The sequence below is a fragment of the Achroia grisella genome, unplaced genomic scaffold, assembly GCF_030625045.1.
Source record: "Achroia grisella isolate CSIRO2021 unplaced genomic scaffold, CSIRO_AGI_Agris_v1 utg478, whole genome shotgun sequence".
In the NCBI taxonomy this organism is placed as follows: domain Eukaryota; kingdom Metazoa; phylum Arthropoda; class Insecta; order Lepidoptera; family Pyralidae; genus Achroia; species Achroia grisella.
The window spans coordinates 1,999,985-2,018,496 of record NW_026712882.1 but is presented as its reverse complement, the minus strand read 5'-3'; the positions used below and the strand labels follow the sequence as shown (position 1 = coordinate 2,018,496).

The 18,512-nt window shown below is 33.1% G+C and overlaps 2 protein-coding genes across 3 annotated transcripts in view; one reads left to right on the top strand and one right to left on the bottom strand.

The window, feature by feature from the left end:
• Nucleotides 1–18,512, top strand: part of LOC131845684 (pre-mRNA-splicing factor ATP-dependent RNA helicase PRP16) — a 100,368-nt gene that overhangs the window by 7,517 nt on the left and 74,339 nt on the right. Inside the window, exons 10-11 of the mRNA XM_059194777.1 lie at nt 331–483; nt 885–1,078. Coding sequence (XP_059050760.1) covers nt 331–483; nt 885–1,078 — 347 coding nt within the window. The remainder of the gene's footprint in view (nt 1–330; nt 484–884; nt 1,079–18,512) is intronic.
• Nucleotides 2,780–9,093, bottom strand: LOC131845688 (uncharacterized). Of its 2 annotated transcripts, XR_009357645.1 has the most exons (5): nt 8,563–9,093; nt 7,952–8,127; nt 6,956–7,063; nt 6,307–6,405; nt 3,641–3,732 (listed from the first exon to the last, which is right to left on the bottom strand). XR_009357645.1 is itself a non-coding variant. In XM_059194782.1 (4 exons), exons 1-4 carry the CDS (start codon nt 8,897–8,899, stop codon nt 3,637–3,639), a joined length of 717 nt encoding a protein of 238 aa, XP_059050765.1. In that variant the 5' UTR covers nt 8,900–9,093; the 3' UTR covers nt 2,780–3,636. The 2 variants fall into 2 exon arrangements, 1 of the variants encoding a protein (XP_059050765.1); XM_059194782.1 differs by lacking the exon at nt 6,307–6,405 and having other exon boundaries at nt 2,780–3,732.

The window sequence follows — 18,512 nt, the reverse complement described above, 5'->3', positions numbered from 1 at the left end:
GATCATAAATATTATTCGTTGTTTTTTGCCCCGCCTGCGCTAACGGTTTACGCTGGCGGGACGCCAGTGGAAGATGATAAGATGAATATGAGGTAAGGGCAGTTAGCCCATGGTGACAAATTCACCAGGAATTTATCACGATGTTTTCCAGGGGGAACCGCGTAGAGGTCAACCTGACATGGTACATTGATACTAATGGAGTCATAAATCCGCATTACTAACAATCCCCTCCCCCCTGTGGAAAAATGTTGGAGCGCTACACGACGAACTTATGAATTATATTTATTCTGACAGTGGTAAAGGTATTATTATTATTATTATATTTGGCAGGTGAAACGGGCAGTGGTAAAACTACTCAGCTAACCCAGTACCTTCACGAGGAAGGCTTCAGCCGCCTCGGCATGATCGGCTGCACTCAACCACGCAGGGTCGCCGCCATGTCGGTCGCCAAGCGAGTCTCCGACGAGATGGACACTAAGCTAGGTAATATACTCATAGCCACAGACTAAAAATAGAAGAGTTTTTATTACACGTAAAAATAGGTAATATCTTCATGGCCACAGACTAAAGAGGAGAAAAGTAATAGTAACATTAATAAATATAAAATTAAATAATTTATTAATTTAGGCGCTCATGAACGTCAAATTTTGTGTGTTTATTAATATTTTTTCCTACCGTCCAGTTTAGTATATAGAGTCAACTGAGAAAAACTGGCAACTCATCTGAATTTATCTTATTTTAAAAGTCAGTACATTATAAGTGTGTATGTATTTATATGATTAGTATAGTACCTATAACACAAGCTCTACTTAACCTAGAACTAGATGGCGCTATGTAAATTGATCAAAGATATTATTAATATTAACTTTGGACGTTAATTCCAGGCGACGAAGTCGGATATGCCATCCGTTTCGAGGACTGTACATCCCCAAACACTGTGATCAAGTACATGACAGACGGGATCCTCCTCCGCGAGGGTCTCCGGGAACCAGATCTGGACCACTACTGCGCCATCATAATGGACGAAGCCCACGAGAGGTCCCTATCTACTGATATGCTGTTCGGTTTGCTGCGGGAGGTAAGTGGATATATTTTAATACTAGCTGTGCCTACGGTTTCACTCGCGTGAAAAATGTAGTCTATATTTTATTCTAATTGCTAATCTTTAATACTGTGAAGTTTCATTAAAATCCATTCTGTAGTTTTTGCAGCAACGACTAACAAACATTCATCCATACTTACAAATTAATAGGATTTACTCAAACAAATAAAACTCGTTTGATTTGCAGTTGCGTAGTGTATGGGTGAGCAATCTCTTTAATCAACCGAGTAAATGTAAATTTATTTTAAGTAATACATATTAATAATGTTCAAAACTTTATTTATAACAAACATTAGAATCAAAAAAAGGCTACTAAAGGCAACAGTCGGGAAATAAAAATCACTACCTTCAGAGATGGTTAAATTTTTGTCTAAAATTATTCATTCATAATTTAAGAGTGACACTCTTGTCGGTGGAGCTCTTGCCACTTCCGTCATACTCTTTAAACATTGATACAACTCCAATTCTGTCTTTGATTTGCTTGATGTAACTGTACCTTGTTCTTCTTCTCCCCCTCTTTCCTTCTATCTTTCCCTCAATAATAACTCTCATAAATTCGTGCCATATCAAGTGTCCCAACAGTTTTCCTCGTCTATTTTCTATAGTATTCAATATCTGCCTTTCTTTCACCTGTGTGATACTTCTTCATTCCTTATTTTATCTTCCATATACACCACATAAGCTTCCAGTTTATCCCTTTCTTTTTGAGTTAATATCCACGTCTCATAAGCATACAAATCTATACTCCACATATAGGTAAAATATAGGTACTTAGTAAATCGTTTCTGTGAGGTCTTTGATACCTTAGCACGTAAAAGGTATTTTTTGTCATTAATAAGTACTTGTTTTGCCATGGTTATTCTTGTCGTAATATCTGTATATATCTGTCGGTATATCTGGATATATCTCTGCAATTATTGACTATTCTATTACAATTTAAATTAATTTTCTTTAGTCAAATCTATTATAGACTCGAGCTAAGAACTGACAAGAAACTCAGCTCGTATTTTTTTCAAATGAGATTGTTCATGATTATATTAATACAGATTCATGTTTAAATTAAATTAGGGAGAATGAAAATCAAAATATTTTTATTCATGTAGGTCTATTATACTCTTATATGTCAATTCTACAGTCATTTCGAGCAAAGAAGAACTGACAAGAAACTCAGCTCGTATTCTTTTCAAATACAGTAACCACCAGCATATGCTAATGGTTATTTGTTAAAAGAAAATAATCTAATCAGTGGCTTTAAGTCGAACAGTCCAGACCAAATTAAATATATTACCTTGAATGATTAACACGACGGCATCTAAACACAAGCCAAGATCTTGTACTAATCAACTGCATAGAATAAGTGATGACATCTTTCATATAAATACATAATCTAAATATATATCATTATTTTGTATGTGTGATTGTGATCTAACCCCTAAACCGGCTTTTTTGTATGATTTTGTATGCAAACTTCAAACCAAAATATTATTTGAAGTCACAATTAGTCCCGATAGGTGGCACTCTGACCAAAACAGTCATACTAATGAATTAAAATGTCTTCATTATGCAAGCATCGAATCCTCAACCCTGACGGACGGTGAGGCAGTGTACTAAACTACTATACTATCGGGTCCCGAAACAAAGTAAACTAACATATAAGGATGTAAAATATACAAAATATAATCAAGTAATCATTTATTTATAAAAAAATGCATTATAAATAGAACATTTAAATTACGAGTACAATACTCTCACAACAGTCAATAGATTGTCATAACATTAGGTCGTAATTAAAATACATTTATAAATAAAAAAAAATACTTTGAATAACGCTTCAATACTCCGCATTTAATCAACGTTAATGTCGACCACGAAAACTCTACTTATATGTTCATTATTGTTTGATTCTTAATATTCTTGTCACAGTTTTCGTGGTCGTCCCATAATTAATTTTCATAGAAAATCACAACAGTCTTTCAATTAGAAATCATTAGCAGATTTAAAGAAATACTCATAAGACTAGGGTTGTCACTCTCAGACCATAAAACGATTTCCTCTTAATTATTATCGCTTATTTTAATATAAAAGTATAGATAAACATTGTAATATCAATAGATTAGAGCATTACATCAAAGATTAAAGTAAGCCATATGGCGTCTTTTTATTATGTCAGGAATGTTTTATCTTTTGTCAATTCACGATGGTAAGCAAATAGCTTGAAAGTTGTTTTAGATACGAATAAGAATTTAGCGACACGATAAGTGGAGCGAATCAAAGAGAGACAATGGAAGTGAATACTGTCATAGAAGAAAAAAAAATGAGAATCAAAGAAAGAAAAAATAAATATGATATTCAAAAAAGGAACTCAACGAACGATTAACGTTCGGATTGATTTTAAAATTTGACCCGCAACGGTTTTGTAACCGAACGGGCATTCGATTTTCAAAATTTTAAACATAATCGATGTTCTTGGACCTTGGTGGCCAGAAGCAAGTGTAGCAGTGGAGTCCAGCGGTGGAACCGCTGGGCTGCGACACTCAGACCGACTTGGCTTTTTCTCTTGCATGGTTTTGGCTGACCAGCATCACGCCCATGTTCATGCCGATGTTGCCCCACTTGAGCGACTCACTTATCTGAAACAAGAGATTTTACAAATTATTACGATGTTGATTGATTATGATGATTATTTTAATTTATCTATGAAATAATAAAATTCAATTAATTCTCATATAACTGATGATAATTTTATTTTAAACTTAAAGGACCTTCAGTGTGTTCCGGGCTCTCTGTACATAAAAAATTACTACTAATTTACTATCTTTATTTAATCGTTAAAAATTTTCGAAAAGTTACACTAAAAATATTTACTATTTTATGCTATAATTTAATTTAACAATGATTTTAAATTTCAATTGACAATATAATAAATTACCGTTTGTTCATTTCTACGCAAATAATAAGAATATACTATATATATTTTGAGCTTTCATAGATAATGAAAAATATAAGAAAGAATATCTATCTATCTAAAAACGCTATAGGTATATCTCTAAAACTCTAGTTAATAATGATAACTGGGTCCTACCACACAACGTTGTATATACTATCGTTAAATGAAAACCTAAGATAGAGTCAATTAATGTTGAAAACACGTATAAAATTAATCTTATATTCTAGTATTATTTACATAATAATAATAATAATAAATATAATAAATGTATGTAATAACACATAATAATGAATATGTAGGATAGTCATAATATATGATAAGTGTGTGAAAGTATACGAATATGTACTGACATTACGTAACTTTAGAGTTCAAAATCTAATTTTATCTTAAACAATTTTTATTTACCGCAGTTGCCTACGCTCGGTTATGTCATGTTAATATTTAAAAAAAAACAATGAGTTCTATACATATTAAAGTCGTTATCAACGCTAAACCTGTTAACTTTGTATGACTACATACAAAATTGTATTATATTGTATTTATTGACAGCTTATTGATTTAGACGATGTCTGGCCACGTATTTATACAGTTTGTCTTAATATTGCGTATAATTAATTTTTGAAATAAATATTTTTTTGGGAAAGAAATTACACTAAAGAAATTAATTATATGATAAGTTTCTCTAATATGTTGTACCACAATATCAGAGATAACTAATTATTTATTTTTATTAAATATTTAATAAAGTGAGAGATTTCTTATGTTTTATCAATGAAAATCTCATGTCAAGATTTTTTCAATAATACACTCTGTATTACTATACTACTAAAAATACAGAAAATTTTAAGTTAAATCTCACAAAGGAACAAGAGCAAAGTTAAAAAAAAAGTTAGAAACTCATAATCAAAATCCAAGTTATTAATAATAATATCTCAGGCAATTCACACACTGCCATCTAGTCCCAAGCTGAGCAGAGCTTGTGTTATGGATGCTAGACTACTGATAAAATACTTAGATTTTTTTCTAATTTAATACATATAGTGAATACCCAGGTCAATACAAACATACTCATGAATAAAAATATTTGTACTATGCGAGGATTGAACCCACGGCCATCAGAAGAAATGCGACGTGCTAAACACGGAGGCCGTCAAAAACATTATCAACATCTTGATTAGATCTCGGCACGTTTATAATATAGATTATATGATAATGTATTCACATCATTACGTGACTTGAAAGACAAACAACCTACTTAGTTGGTTATATGACGTGAGTTCCACACGTAGTTGTATGTATGGTTCGTTTGACTCATACATTTGTACATAAAACGTGAAATGTAAACGGGAAAACGGCACGTATCAATTAGAAACATGTGTTGTTTTCTCTTTCTAATAGAAAATATTAGAGAAAGACAAAACATATTATTATAATTGGATATAACGATTAAAGAATTTAATTTTCTTTTTGTACTTAAATTCAGCCATTGAACATTTATTGTTCTCTGAAATGATGTTTTAAAAAAAAACTGCAAAAGGAAAACGGCCCGTATCAATCAGAAACATGCACTGATCTCTTTCCAATAGAAAATAGAGAAAGACAAAACATATTATAAATTACAATTGGAAAAACAATTCAAGAAATTAGATTTCTTTTTCTACTTAAATTCAGCTTTTGAACATTTATTGTTCTCTTAAATGATGTCATTCCAAAACACCTGAATAAACGCCTTTAAAACTTACAATTGTTTATGGTTCATGTTAGTTTTTAATCTGAATAACTTTATATTGAAACATTCTTGCATTAAGTATTGTAATTAAGTGGGTATTCATTATACGATTTACTTTTATTGTCAATTGTTTTTATTTCCAATTTAAATGCTTTCTGTATAATAAAATAATGCAATTGTTGAACGCGATATCTTTTTACTTTGTTAATTATTCTTTTATAAAGGAGTTTTTTCTTGTTAGAGATATAACATCTGTTAAATCAGATACACAAAACGCTAAGCAAAAACAATACATACTCTATAGGATAATTACTATGATTATAATATTCTAAACTTGATGATGTGTTAACCTTCATATACGTTAGAACTCGTGTTGTGTCTGTTTGTGTGTTGAATACGTGTAGGTATATATTAGTACAAGTGTTTTAAACATATAAGGTATCATCATGAATACACACGTACACAGAATAGGGGCACATTGAAATCCGGTACAATTTATATACCAATGGGTATTTAAAATATCCTCACCGGTATTTGTAAATGTTGCAGCTGTAAGTGTCCAAAGCGCCTCAACGATTACCATCAAAAGATGATAATCATAGGTGTTTTCGACGTCGTTAAGCTGATCTGTAACAAAATTGCTACTTTGTGCGATCTTTGTTTTTTTATTCGTCGATCCCATTGTCTCGGTGCCCCATGCATTAGCTGATGAATGATCTTCTCCGCCGATGCAACCAGTTGCCAATGTATCCGCTGTGACTTCGGCTATGAGCCCAATGTGAGTTCTCGATGGAGTATACTTAGACATTCACACAAGCACAAATGAACCTTAATACTAGCGATAATGACTGATTGTTGTAAAGTATTGTACGGCAATGACGCAAAGCTGTCCATACAGTTTCTATGTAAACGGTGTTAACTCGGTTGATAAAACATGCAATAATGACAGTTGTAAGGACAGCTTTGCTTTCGTTCATTGATATGTGCATGCAATTCTTTAGAACCGACAACACAAAGTAATGGAATTTTAAAAAGAAAAGTTACTTTACTTTAGATATCGTAAGTATGAATTGGGTGTTTAAAATAGATAATTCTAAAATATCTAGAAGTTTCTCTTATGTTTTGTATTTTTTATGGAATAGTTAAAATAATAATGTGATATGCATGGATTATTTACCTGTCTCATGCGAGCCTCTTGCGGAGTTTCTCCATAACGACACCAATGGACGAAATGTAGTGTATTATGCCAGTTCCTCTCGAATCTTGACTTTGTTGCCATATCCAGCTGCAATCAGTAGAAGCTCCTTAGTAGCGGTTTCCACTGTTCACTGTGTCACGTGTCCACAGTGCCCAAAGAACGAAAGCCCCACGAGGCTTTCGCTATCTGAAATGAGAGGTTTCCAATTCTGACGCAAGCCTAGCGAATGAAGGAAGAACTTCGAAGTTCGATAGAGGTAATAGATATACCATTGAAGGTGTGAATTCATGCATTAAATCTTTTAATATAACTTTATTTGATGTGGTCGGAACGACTAAGAAATTTCTAGAGATTGTACTGTAATTAGGAGATGATCTATATTAAAAGTCAGCGAACCGTAAAAATTGAATTCAATATTGTTCTATATTTATTTTTATACACGTCTACGAATGGGAATATTGCTTATTTGCATTTAAATGGAGGTCATCCAACGATTGTAAGTTTCGTTTTACGCGGTGTTTTCAAACACAAGTACGCATAATAAGCGCGAACAAGAATTGTTTACAAATCGATTTGGGTTAAGGCGTCTGGCCGCTAGTCTAATGTCGTAATTACTGTTTTCTGTCTACTATTAGCAGTTACGTTGCAAAAGTATCTATAATCTCTTGATTGAATCGTCATTGTATGTCGTCATCGAAGGCCGTCTTATGTCAATGTGAGGGAAGTACAATAACGTGTTTAGGTGTTGATAAACGGTTCGCTGATATATTATTGAAATCATCTATTCTGATGATTAAAACGATAATTATTTCGATTAATATGTAGGTTTTCCCTACGCTATGCATCATAGTCTTAAATGGAATCGGTCAATTATGACGACAATTGATAAATATCGGAAAATGAAAATTTCATTTGCCCTAAAAGTTGTAAGGAATTGGAAACTTTCTGACTTGACCCTTGTCTTTTAATATTTACCTTGGCTCTTATGTCCTTTTCATTGTTAGGTGTCTCCTGTTTGTCATCAACGTTGTTTATACGGATCACAGAATCTTTCTTCCAGAAGGCACTCAGTGTAGTCTTCACGACTCGTTTACGTAGACCCTTTTGTTGGACTGTATACACCTCTATCTGTTCCGCATTCTTTGTTTTTTCTGTCAACAACACATTACAAATATAAAATAAAACTCCACGACCTTCTTAAATCGTTCTTTAGTATCTAATGGAAATTGATAAATAGCCAAAATCAGTTTTGATAAAAGGAATCTAGTTACAGCAGTTTCTCAAGGAAACGGATAAATAACTTCTGATCGTTTTAATTAAATTACTTTAACGACATTTTATGTCCGGCTTTTAATTCATCAGCGTTTAATGTAATTGAAGCGATGCAATGGGCAGCGTTACATGAATAATTTACAAGTGCTATTATGCGCCCGATCGTACACGACCGTGGCCGAACGGTGGCAACTTCAGTGTCGCTGCGACTCTTTTGTGTAACGCACGTTATCTGTGTTATTCTTTACGATAACTTCGCAAGGCTGCTCGAATATAATATTGCAACAATACTTCAAACAATGTTGTATACATACCTTTACCCTTTTTCCACATGGCAATCGCGTACATACGGTAGTCTGGTGACAGAGTGGAATCTGGCGGCAGTGGATCCTCTGCCCGAACTTCCAAGACGAATCCAGACTCAAGGACAGCACATAATATGTTCTGTTCATCATGCTTGAACCACTTAGACTCGCGGAGCTTGTGTATCGCCACTGAAGACCCGAAACGGGGTTTCTTTGGCGCGAATAAAGCTTGAGCTTGACTTCCAAAACGAGATAAGAGCCCCTTCACCGTCGGTGGCGATGCGAGGCTCTTCTCGGGCGGCTTGATCTGCTGGAAACTCCGGCAGGTCACGAACCTCGCTTCCATTGAACCTCTCCTCTCTAGAATTTACAAAACAATTCTCCCCACTTAACTATTGCGAAGTTGGTATTTGGTGGGCGTTGGCGGCAAAGTACTCTCACTCGTGAAATCGCGTTTTATATGCAACACTTTCACAATTATGTGCGCGTGGTTTTGGTATCGCGGGAGCGCAGAGCTACACGGTGGCGTTGTAACGTTAGACGCGGCGCGCGCGTGGGGGCACAGTTTTATACGGCTGAGGGGGGCTGGAACGGCGGAGGGGGACACAACGCTCTTGGTTGACCTCTCTAGTGATGTCCGTTGTCGATAACGCGTTATTAGTATGTAACAAGTATTTTAAACGCTGTTATTTAAAAATAATATTTTCAACATTCCATTCAAATGTTTATTTGGTAACTATTATAGAAAATACTGCTACACTAGTTATATAATTCGATATAATAATATTATAGATTGTCAAATATTTTCAATCAGTCTCAGTCTGATCGTTTTTATATTTTTTGTAGTTTTTCTCATATAATTGAGATATATATACGCGAAATATTTATGTCCCAAGTAAAAACTTTTTAATATCGCGTTTCTGTACAATTTTAAATAATAATATTAGTATTTGTTTAAAAAATAAAATATATAATGAAAGTACATTTAAACTTGTTCAGAAAATGAGCTTAATATTGCACTGTACTATGTATATATTTTTTATTATAAGCTGTATTTAGAACTATATCAATAACAAACGCAGTTATCCAATTCAGTTATAAATATACCTGTTATTGGAACGTTAATGTAACTGTTATCGACAAATGGTTCGAGCTCTTTAATTCCGTTGCAACAAACTCGACGTCACTCACTGTCACACCCCTCCCCCTTGCTAGCTCCCCTCCAAGCTCCCCTCTTGCTTCTGCCCCCTCGCACCATTCCCGCGACATGCCGGCGCCAACCGGCAGGTATTTCTTTTTCTCTTTTTTTTTACACTCAAGTCCGCAAATAGTAATTAAATAAGTTATTATTTATTCGTCATGCCGTAATGGCTTTAGTTTTTTGCATGTATGTTTATTGTATGACTAGAACAAGTTGTTTAGTATACTAATACGAGAGACTACTTATTGAGAAGTTGTTTATTGCATCTGGAAACATAACAGTAATTTCTTTCTGGAATGTTCTTTAAAAAAACGGAGACCTTTAACTTGCAGTTGGTTGTCAATAAAACCTATTGTAAAACGAGTATAGAATTACAGACGGTCGAGGTCGTCCGTTCTATACATATCGGCATTAACTTTTTATTTTAAAATAATGTCCTTGTCGTAGCGCTGCATTATTTAAACGGCTTTTTAATCGCGCATGACAACTTCAATTTATTACAGCACGTTTACGGCTTTGTAATCAATAAAAAACTATATACTGTTATCTAGTTACAAATAAATAATTTTAAAAAGTTGCAGATATATTATATTTTTCAAAATTAGAATGCAATTCATATTAATTAAATCATTATAAAAATAGTTATACATTCCAATTTTGAATTCATCATATTAATTTGAAATTAGAATGTAAACCAATATTTTTGTTTTTAAATGGTGTCATAATATTATGTAATATAGACGTACAACATTTAGTAATAATCTTCCATTTTTGTGGTGTAAATATTCTTATTTGACTACTATGTATTGCCATTACAGAATTATCCTCCTGTAGGGGACACTTGTCCAGCAACAGGACTAATGTGACAACTAATTAACAAATCATTTAACACAAAACTGTTCTCCTCTAATTACAAGAGACATTACAAATAATTGAAATGTAAGAATTGTATTTCCATATACTTATGGTGATGAATCGGCGAATAATCCGATTCGTTCAGTCTTCTTTTCCTTCCTCAATATTCATCAACCAACTCATAAAAGACGAATGGACGAATCATTACTGAATAGTTTTAATTTTGTATATATTTTAATATTATAAATCTTACTAACTACTAACTTACTGTTTAGGCGTATGGATGGATGGATGTTTGTTGCTCTTTCACGCAAAAACTACGTAACGCATTTTGTTGAAACTTTACAGTAATATAGCTCATACATCAAAATAACGCATAGGCTGTAATTTTATAACATATTATGTAAATTGGTCGAGATATTAGAATAAATGTAAAGTAAGTGTAATACAGACGAAGTTGTGCGGGTCAGATAGTATTTTATAATGTGTAAAATGCATCGTGGGCTGTTTACTATTCCTGCTTATAGATCTAGAGATCGTGAGTTCGAATCTGCCCGATAACATACATTTTTGAGTGTACATTTATAATACTGACTCTCTAGAAACATCGATAGCTAGCCATATTTACATGGAGACGGCGGTTGGTTTGCCCCCTACCACGTTGGACTCAAATATAGGTACTCAACAGAACGTAGCATGTCAATAGTCACGTTCACCACGACTGTAGTTGATCTGGCATTAAAGTCATGAAGTATTAAATAGCATACAACATATTTATTAAATTAACCTTCATTTTAAATACTATTGAGTAGTAGTAGTAGTTTTGAGTGGTCCGCGTTACAGCCGTTGATTAGATTATTTCGTTTTAATAAAAATGCAATAGCATATTCTGGTGGTCACAATCTCCCTAATTAAATTTAAAAATGATTCGGTATATCTATAATTATGTATTTGAAAGAATAAGAGCTGTGCTCCTCGTCAGTTCTTAGCTCGAAATCATTCCGTAATAGACCTATATGAATAAAGATATTTTTTTTATATTCTACCGCCCATTTTGAATGTATTCTGCCAAGAAAAAAAAAGAATCTTAGCATATTTTGAACATGAGTTAACATATTATGTAAATTGTAGTTAATAATGAAATAAGCATCCACAGAGTGAAAGTTAAAAAAATAGCTGTTGTCATATAATTTCCTTGTCATACAAATTGGATAAAGTATTTGTATGTATGATTCAGATTTCTTCAAAACACGTCGGAAGTGGAGTTGATGACCTCGATGGTCCGTACTGCATTGCTGTACCGCTATTGACCTTACTCGGCTCTACCGTAAGCCTCTCATAAAACTATGCATGTAGAGACGTCAATTCAATTCCTTTGCCTTTTTCTACAAACGGTCGATGACACATTTAGGGAAAAAAACAATTTTATGTATCAGAGCATAATTTGTTTGTAGAATGTATAACTTTTTTCCACTATTTGTACGTTCGGATTTTTACTCCTGCACTTTTCTATGTCATTAGCAGATAGTAATGAACAAATATATAAACAACGTCATCTAGTTAATTAATTAATACAATGTAGTATTAATTAATAAATATATTAATAAAATGATGTATTGAAAAATAATCACAATAATTTCATCACTTTGGGAGGTTGCCTTTTCAGTTTTCTATAGCCTGCAATGTATTAATAAGTTTGCGTATATTCACACGAATTTTAGCGCTTTGAGAGTTTTCTTTTCAGCGTTCTTTGGCCCATATGTTGATGCATATTTAATACATTGAAAATCCTTCTTTCCTAATTCCCCCGGCCGTTTTTTTTAATATCTATACAGCTCTATATAATTTTTAACTATCACTTATTCATAGAATTTGAAATATATACTTTATTATATGTAAAGTTAAAGATATACCATATTTATTTTTTACTACAGCAACACCCATTTTTATTGCTCTTTCTTCTTGTGATAAGTCTGCGTTACTAATGAGTAGAAGAATCAAAGAAATACTACTATTCAAAGGTGCTTGTTAAGTTAAAATTTTATAGAGATTATTTCTATTACTATATTCAAATCTGAATGGGCAGGATAAAAAGTATCTACTGCCCTTCTCAATGCGAAAAGCTATGTATTTATAATAACTATTGAATAATTATTTCTTAAGCAGTTAAGTTACAAAAGCGTATCAAATAAACAATCTTGTATTCGTGTTTATAATATTAGCTGAGATATACCGAAGATCATGTAATTGAATTTTTTTAATTGCTATGAATGCAACTTTTTGTGCCGTATGTCCATTACACCTTCTTTTAGTTTTCTTTTATGCACGCGCTAAAGAAATTATCATCATAAACACCAGCCCACTGCCCACTGCAGTCCACTATTGGACATAGGCCTTCCCCTAGGCACAACACTAGGCCCAATCCAGTAAAGTGCTTATTGCTTTTTATAACCTTCATTTATTAGTTTTTTAGCGTTACCCAGCATTTTCTCAGAGCATGCGTACTGCTCATGGTCATGGAATAATGGATTGTGGATGTTTCTGTTTTTGTCATAGTGATGATCTTGTTGTTTATGTAGTTATTTTTTTTAACGCTACATAATGGTATGCTTAGGGTAATATAGGTAATGTTTTACGAAGATCATTAAGTAATATGTTGTCGATGTTTCTGGTTCTATAGTGATGATTCTGGTTATGTTGTTTTTTTTTATCGCTACGTAATCATATGCTCAGAGCAGCATACGTACTGTCTCACGAAGGTCATTAAGTAATGTATTGTTGTTTCTCATTATTTCGTCTTGATGATTCACGTAGATTTGTAGACTGTCGACTGTTGACTGACTTTGTACAAATTTATCTATGTGGTACCTCTGTTATATGTCTGTCGCAAAATGTTTGCTGTGAAAACTGTTTTTAGTTTAAAGGTTGAGAAATGGTAGTGGAATAACTGCCGTCGGTGCTGCTTAAGAATGCTCGAGCACACCTGTAGCTCCAGCAATAAGGGATAGAGGTACAACTTAACGTTTTAGTCGGTAGGACTCAGTAGCGGCAGTACCCCTAGAACGGGTGGGTCTACATGACGGACTCACCCAAGTTAAAAAAAATGGCAGTAGAATAACTGGGTATGGAGGGATGACACGTTAGTCTTTAGGAATTGTAAAATATTTCTACCACGTGGCGATGAGTTGCCCGTGAATCCGTGATGCTGTTTATGTATGATATATGATGCAATATAACTACATTCCAATATAACTTATGTAAAATGTAAACAAACATTTTATCGTGAAAAATATCACATTATCACTCACTAAACGGAAATAGTAACTATCTGACTCTCAAAAGATTTAACTTATATGTATCATCACTTTTAGTAAATTTTTTTTTTTCACTCTTTAAATACTGTTTCAAATATATCATTCGAAAATTTAGAAAAAAATAAATGAATACATTTAATACAAATCATAAGAATCGTATAGACAATCGCCATATTCAAAATAATAAATAACAGGACTAAAAATACTACGGATATTTTTCAATTATTGAATTATGTAACATTTGCGTTTAAAAATACCGTTATTATTAATAAATAAGTTAAATAGTATTATTCAATAATATATATTTCATCTATAAAAGTTTGATTATGATTTATTAGTATTATCATATATATATAGCTGTATGTAATAACGTAAATCAAATTACTAAAAATCGTATTGAATAATCGATTCAACACTATTATTGATTTTTTTATTCGTTCATTTTGGTCATCTCTAGAAGGGTTAGTGACCCCTTTGTTTACCTTTTACGTAAGTTCTATTGGAACGGAGTAGACTTTCCATCAGGGCCGTCAGCTCATTTCCAATTACGTAAGAAAACGCAATTGAGTGATTTTAACCAGTTATTTCTAAGCTTGTCATAATAGATAGATAGATAAGATTTTTTTTTAGTATAGGCTTAATTGCAAATAGTATTTAATATAGATTATTTAAACCAATGCAATACAATATGGGTAAACCTGCAAGTGTGTGCTACAGCAATACAAAATGGCACATAGCTTAGTATGGACGCTCGCCCAAGGAGCAAAACACTGATTTTCAGCTATGCTTTCGAGGGTAAAATGAGGACTACTAATGAATTGTTAGATACATTATTTTTAGTGATATTTATGTAGAAAATGTTGTAATGATGTGTTATATTAAATAATACTATGAATGTATATTTGTTAGTTACGTCATTGTTTGTATTAGATATAACAAGTTCTATCCAGTATTGCTCTTTATACAACATAGCTGATCTCCTTGGCTTATACGCATTTACAAGATATGTATCTACTGCTAATTATTTCATTGCACAATTTTTTTTTGTAACAAGCCTACGATTCACTAGGAAAGTGTAACCGTTGTTTACAGATACGAGTATGAGCAGTGATATTACAAAAAATGTTTTTTTAATGATAATGGAATGGTGCACCCGCCTGCGCTAACGGTTTACGCTGGCGAGGCTCTAGTGAAGGATGATAAGATGAGCATGAGGTCAAGTCAGTTAGCCCATCGTGACAAATTGATCAGGAATTTATCATAACAGTTTTCAGGGGGAACCGCGTGAGAGTCCACCTTTAGGGTTATTAGTCCACATTACTAACAATCTCCTTCCCTCCTACAAAAAAATATTATAACGCAAGTCCTAACCTCATGCGGTGAAATGCTGAACTTCATCCGCAAATAATAATAGTCAATAGAATTATATCACAGAATACACCGTGCCATCTATTGCGTCTCTAATTTTTTATTCATCTATTCTAATGCTATTGGATATAGCTGACCTTTACAGCTTCACTGGACAGAAAGGGGGTGAGTGCAAAAGACTTATGGACTGGCTGAAGACCAACTCTTGTCAACGACAGCTCTGTCCCGCATATTTCTTCCCTAAGTGTAGCTATTCCTAAGGATTTCTTCCTTCTTAGGTTTCACCTCATCATAAATTGTAACGATCATTTATAGAATGTTATTTACTTTTGCCAGTTATTACTCCGTCTGGTATATTTCACAAGAAATAAAAATAGTTATGAAATTTTTAATATTTAACTTCATGATATTAATGCAAAGTATTTTATGTGCATTAGTAAATTATAAATATTTTTGTGTTATTTGTGAAGATCCATTGTTAGTGAATCGTAATGGATTGATAATCCTACCTGCGCTAACAGTAAACGCTGGGAAAGCTATTAGAAGGCCATTAGAAGACGATAGGGTTAAAATAAAGCTAATACGCTAAGCTAAGACCATTTTGGAAAATTTATTAGAAATGTAGTACGCCACGTACGCTACTAATAAGTACGTACGTAAGTAATAAGTTAGAAGTGAATCTAATTATAATTGCTAGCTAATAGGACCACCGATCCCCATTACAAACCTCCCCTCTTGTGAAACTCCATTTGTTTTACTTATTCACATATACTCGTAGTCTTATATCAGTTGTATCGTCAGTGTTAATAGCAAATAAAATAATTGTTTGTCACGTTTCATTATGTACTCCGTTTGTACAAACGTGCAAACATGTCAACGTATTAGTAACTATTGTTTGTTTGTTAAGGTTGAACTTTTTGCATATTCAGAAAATTTAATGTTATGCATTTCTGGTAACATCCAGGATCGATGACATGTTTTAATGTATTGTTTAGTAAAACAGTTGTATTCCATTTGCTTCGGTAATTATATTGTATTCTATTCTTCATTTTATTTATTCAGGATACTTTTACGTTATTCATACGAAATTCTAAATGCGAAAGGGTATATTTGTCTGTTTGTTGTCTTTTCACGACTAATCGGCTGAACGGAGTTTAATGAAATTTAATGGGACGGGAAGTTACAGCATATCACGATAGTAAGTACTTACAGCTAATAAGCAGCTAGCATGTAGCTACCTTCTATCTCAATCTCTTCATCTCTTTAGGCAACAACTTGGTACAATGGCTGCAGATAAAACTTGTCATCTTTGTGTCGCTTCGAGGTGGGGCTCCCTCGAAGCGACACAAAGATAACAAGTCGTATTTGCAGCCATTTTACTACGACTATGACCCGCCTGTCCTGTCCTTTGTGCCCATCATCCTGCACAAAGGAAGATTGAAAACAATGCGGTACGCTAGGTCGCAATAATCTGAGATAAATACATTTAGTTGTCATTGAAACGAAAGACGAAAAATTAGGCGACATGGTCGCTTTCCGTAACATCAACCGTTTAGGTTAAAATAGATTTTAACAACTGTATAGAACTTAATAAGAATTGTGTTACCTAAATAAAGAATTTTGAATTTGAATCTGTTTACTGTTCCAGTCAAATGAAAAAAAACTACGAACTACTATAATTTAGTAGTTTATTCTGTTGTGATAAACCAAATTGAATAGCGAATTATTTGACCGGTCTTGTTGCAAACGGCATACAATAACTGTTTATATTTGTGAGTCAAATTAAGTGGTTTACCTTGATAAGAGCATATGCGTCTAAATGATACAATTAAGAGATTCCTTTGAGATATCCAAATCAGGTTTTGTAAACATTGTTAATGGTCAGTGTTGTTCAATATTTTTTATCAATAATTGGAAATACATTACGTATATATTTCATTATCATACCGGGGTCTAATTACTTCCTTATAAATGAGTTTGGTGTACTACTTTAATTTGTTTTTCGAACTATTCTAATGCTGTTGCCCGTAATTGGGCTTTACAGCTTCACAGGAGGAAAAGGGTACGTGTGCAGAGGGCACTCCAAACTATTAAGGACTTTGTAGAGCGACTGTCAGTTCTTAACTCGAGATCACTCCGATCTGCCGATAATTTTGACATGTCAAAAGTCTGTAATAGACCTACATGAATAAGGATATTTTGATTTGATTTGACTAAAATCTGTTGTATTCTGTACTGGCTGATCAGAAATATATTTATTGTCCTAAATTTTTATTTACATTTATAGTTCTTCTATTGTACATTCTTGTATATACTTCATTGTCTTGTCAATTGTTTTTCCCAATATATATCTCCGTATTCTATTTCTATTATTTTCCTTTTACCTATACATATATAAAAAAAACTACAACAAAATCAATTCTGTGATACATTTTCGTTGAAATAATTTATTGGTACAATACAAAGTAATTTTCCTGATTATAAAGATATAAATATACCTGAATATTGATAAGATGATGCAGATCTGCAGTATACGTCATTCCGCACTGCTGTCAAATCGAGATATTCAATATTTGTTGATAGTTGATTACGTCAAAGTCTGGTTAATAACTAGACTTACAACTGTGACGTACACACCTACATTATTGCGTAAGGTTTACTCTATATTATCCTTAAATAATATAATAGTCTCAAGACGATTCACATAGCGCCACCTAGACCCAAGTTAAGGTAGCTAAAGCTTGTGGATTACTAGATAACTGATACAAATAATTAGATACATTTTTTTTCGTAAATACATACATATTACTTGTCTTAAGGGTCGGCAATGCGCACGTGACCCGGTGTTTCAGGCGTCCATTGGCTACGATTACCGTTTACTATGATGGGCCGTACGCGTCATTGCCACAATATTTGTATATGTATAAAAATATAAAAAAATATGATTTAATAGTCACATAATGCAATAGCATTATGTGGAGCAAATTATGAAGGAAATCCAATAGTTCAAGGATGCCGATATCAGACATTGTGATAAAAATTCTTTGAATAAGAAGGGAAAGTTACCAACGCTGAGACTCTGTCTGCTTGATATCGATAAAGGAGATAAAAATGAAGAACAGATAAACATTACTGGAATATGATGATCTGTTTACAAGACCTATTTGTTAAGGAAATTTATCATAATATACAGCTTAAACATGACTGATCGTTGATCGTTG

What these genes read in the sequence shown, in the direction of transcription:
- LOC131845688 (XM_059194782.1), bottom strand. Translation starts at nt 8,899, where the DNA reads ATGGAAGCGAGGTTCGTGACCTGCCGGAGTTTCCAGCAGATCAAGCCG. An exon ending in AAAAGGACATAAGAGCCAAG is followed by an intron (nt 7,064 to 7,951) that starts GTAAATATTAAA and finishes TACTGATTGCAG; the next exon opens with CTGGATATGGCAACAAAGTC. An exon ending in AAGAGGCTCGCATGAGACAG is followed by an intron (nt 3,733 to 6,955) that starts GTAAATAATCCA and finishes CTCTTGTTTCAG; the next exon opens with ATAAGTGAGTCGCTCAAGTG.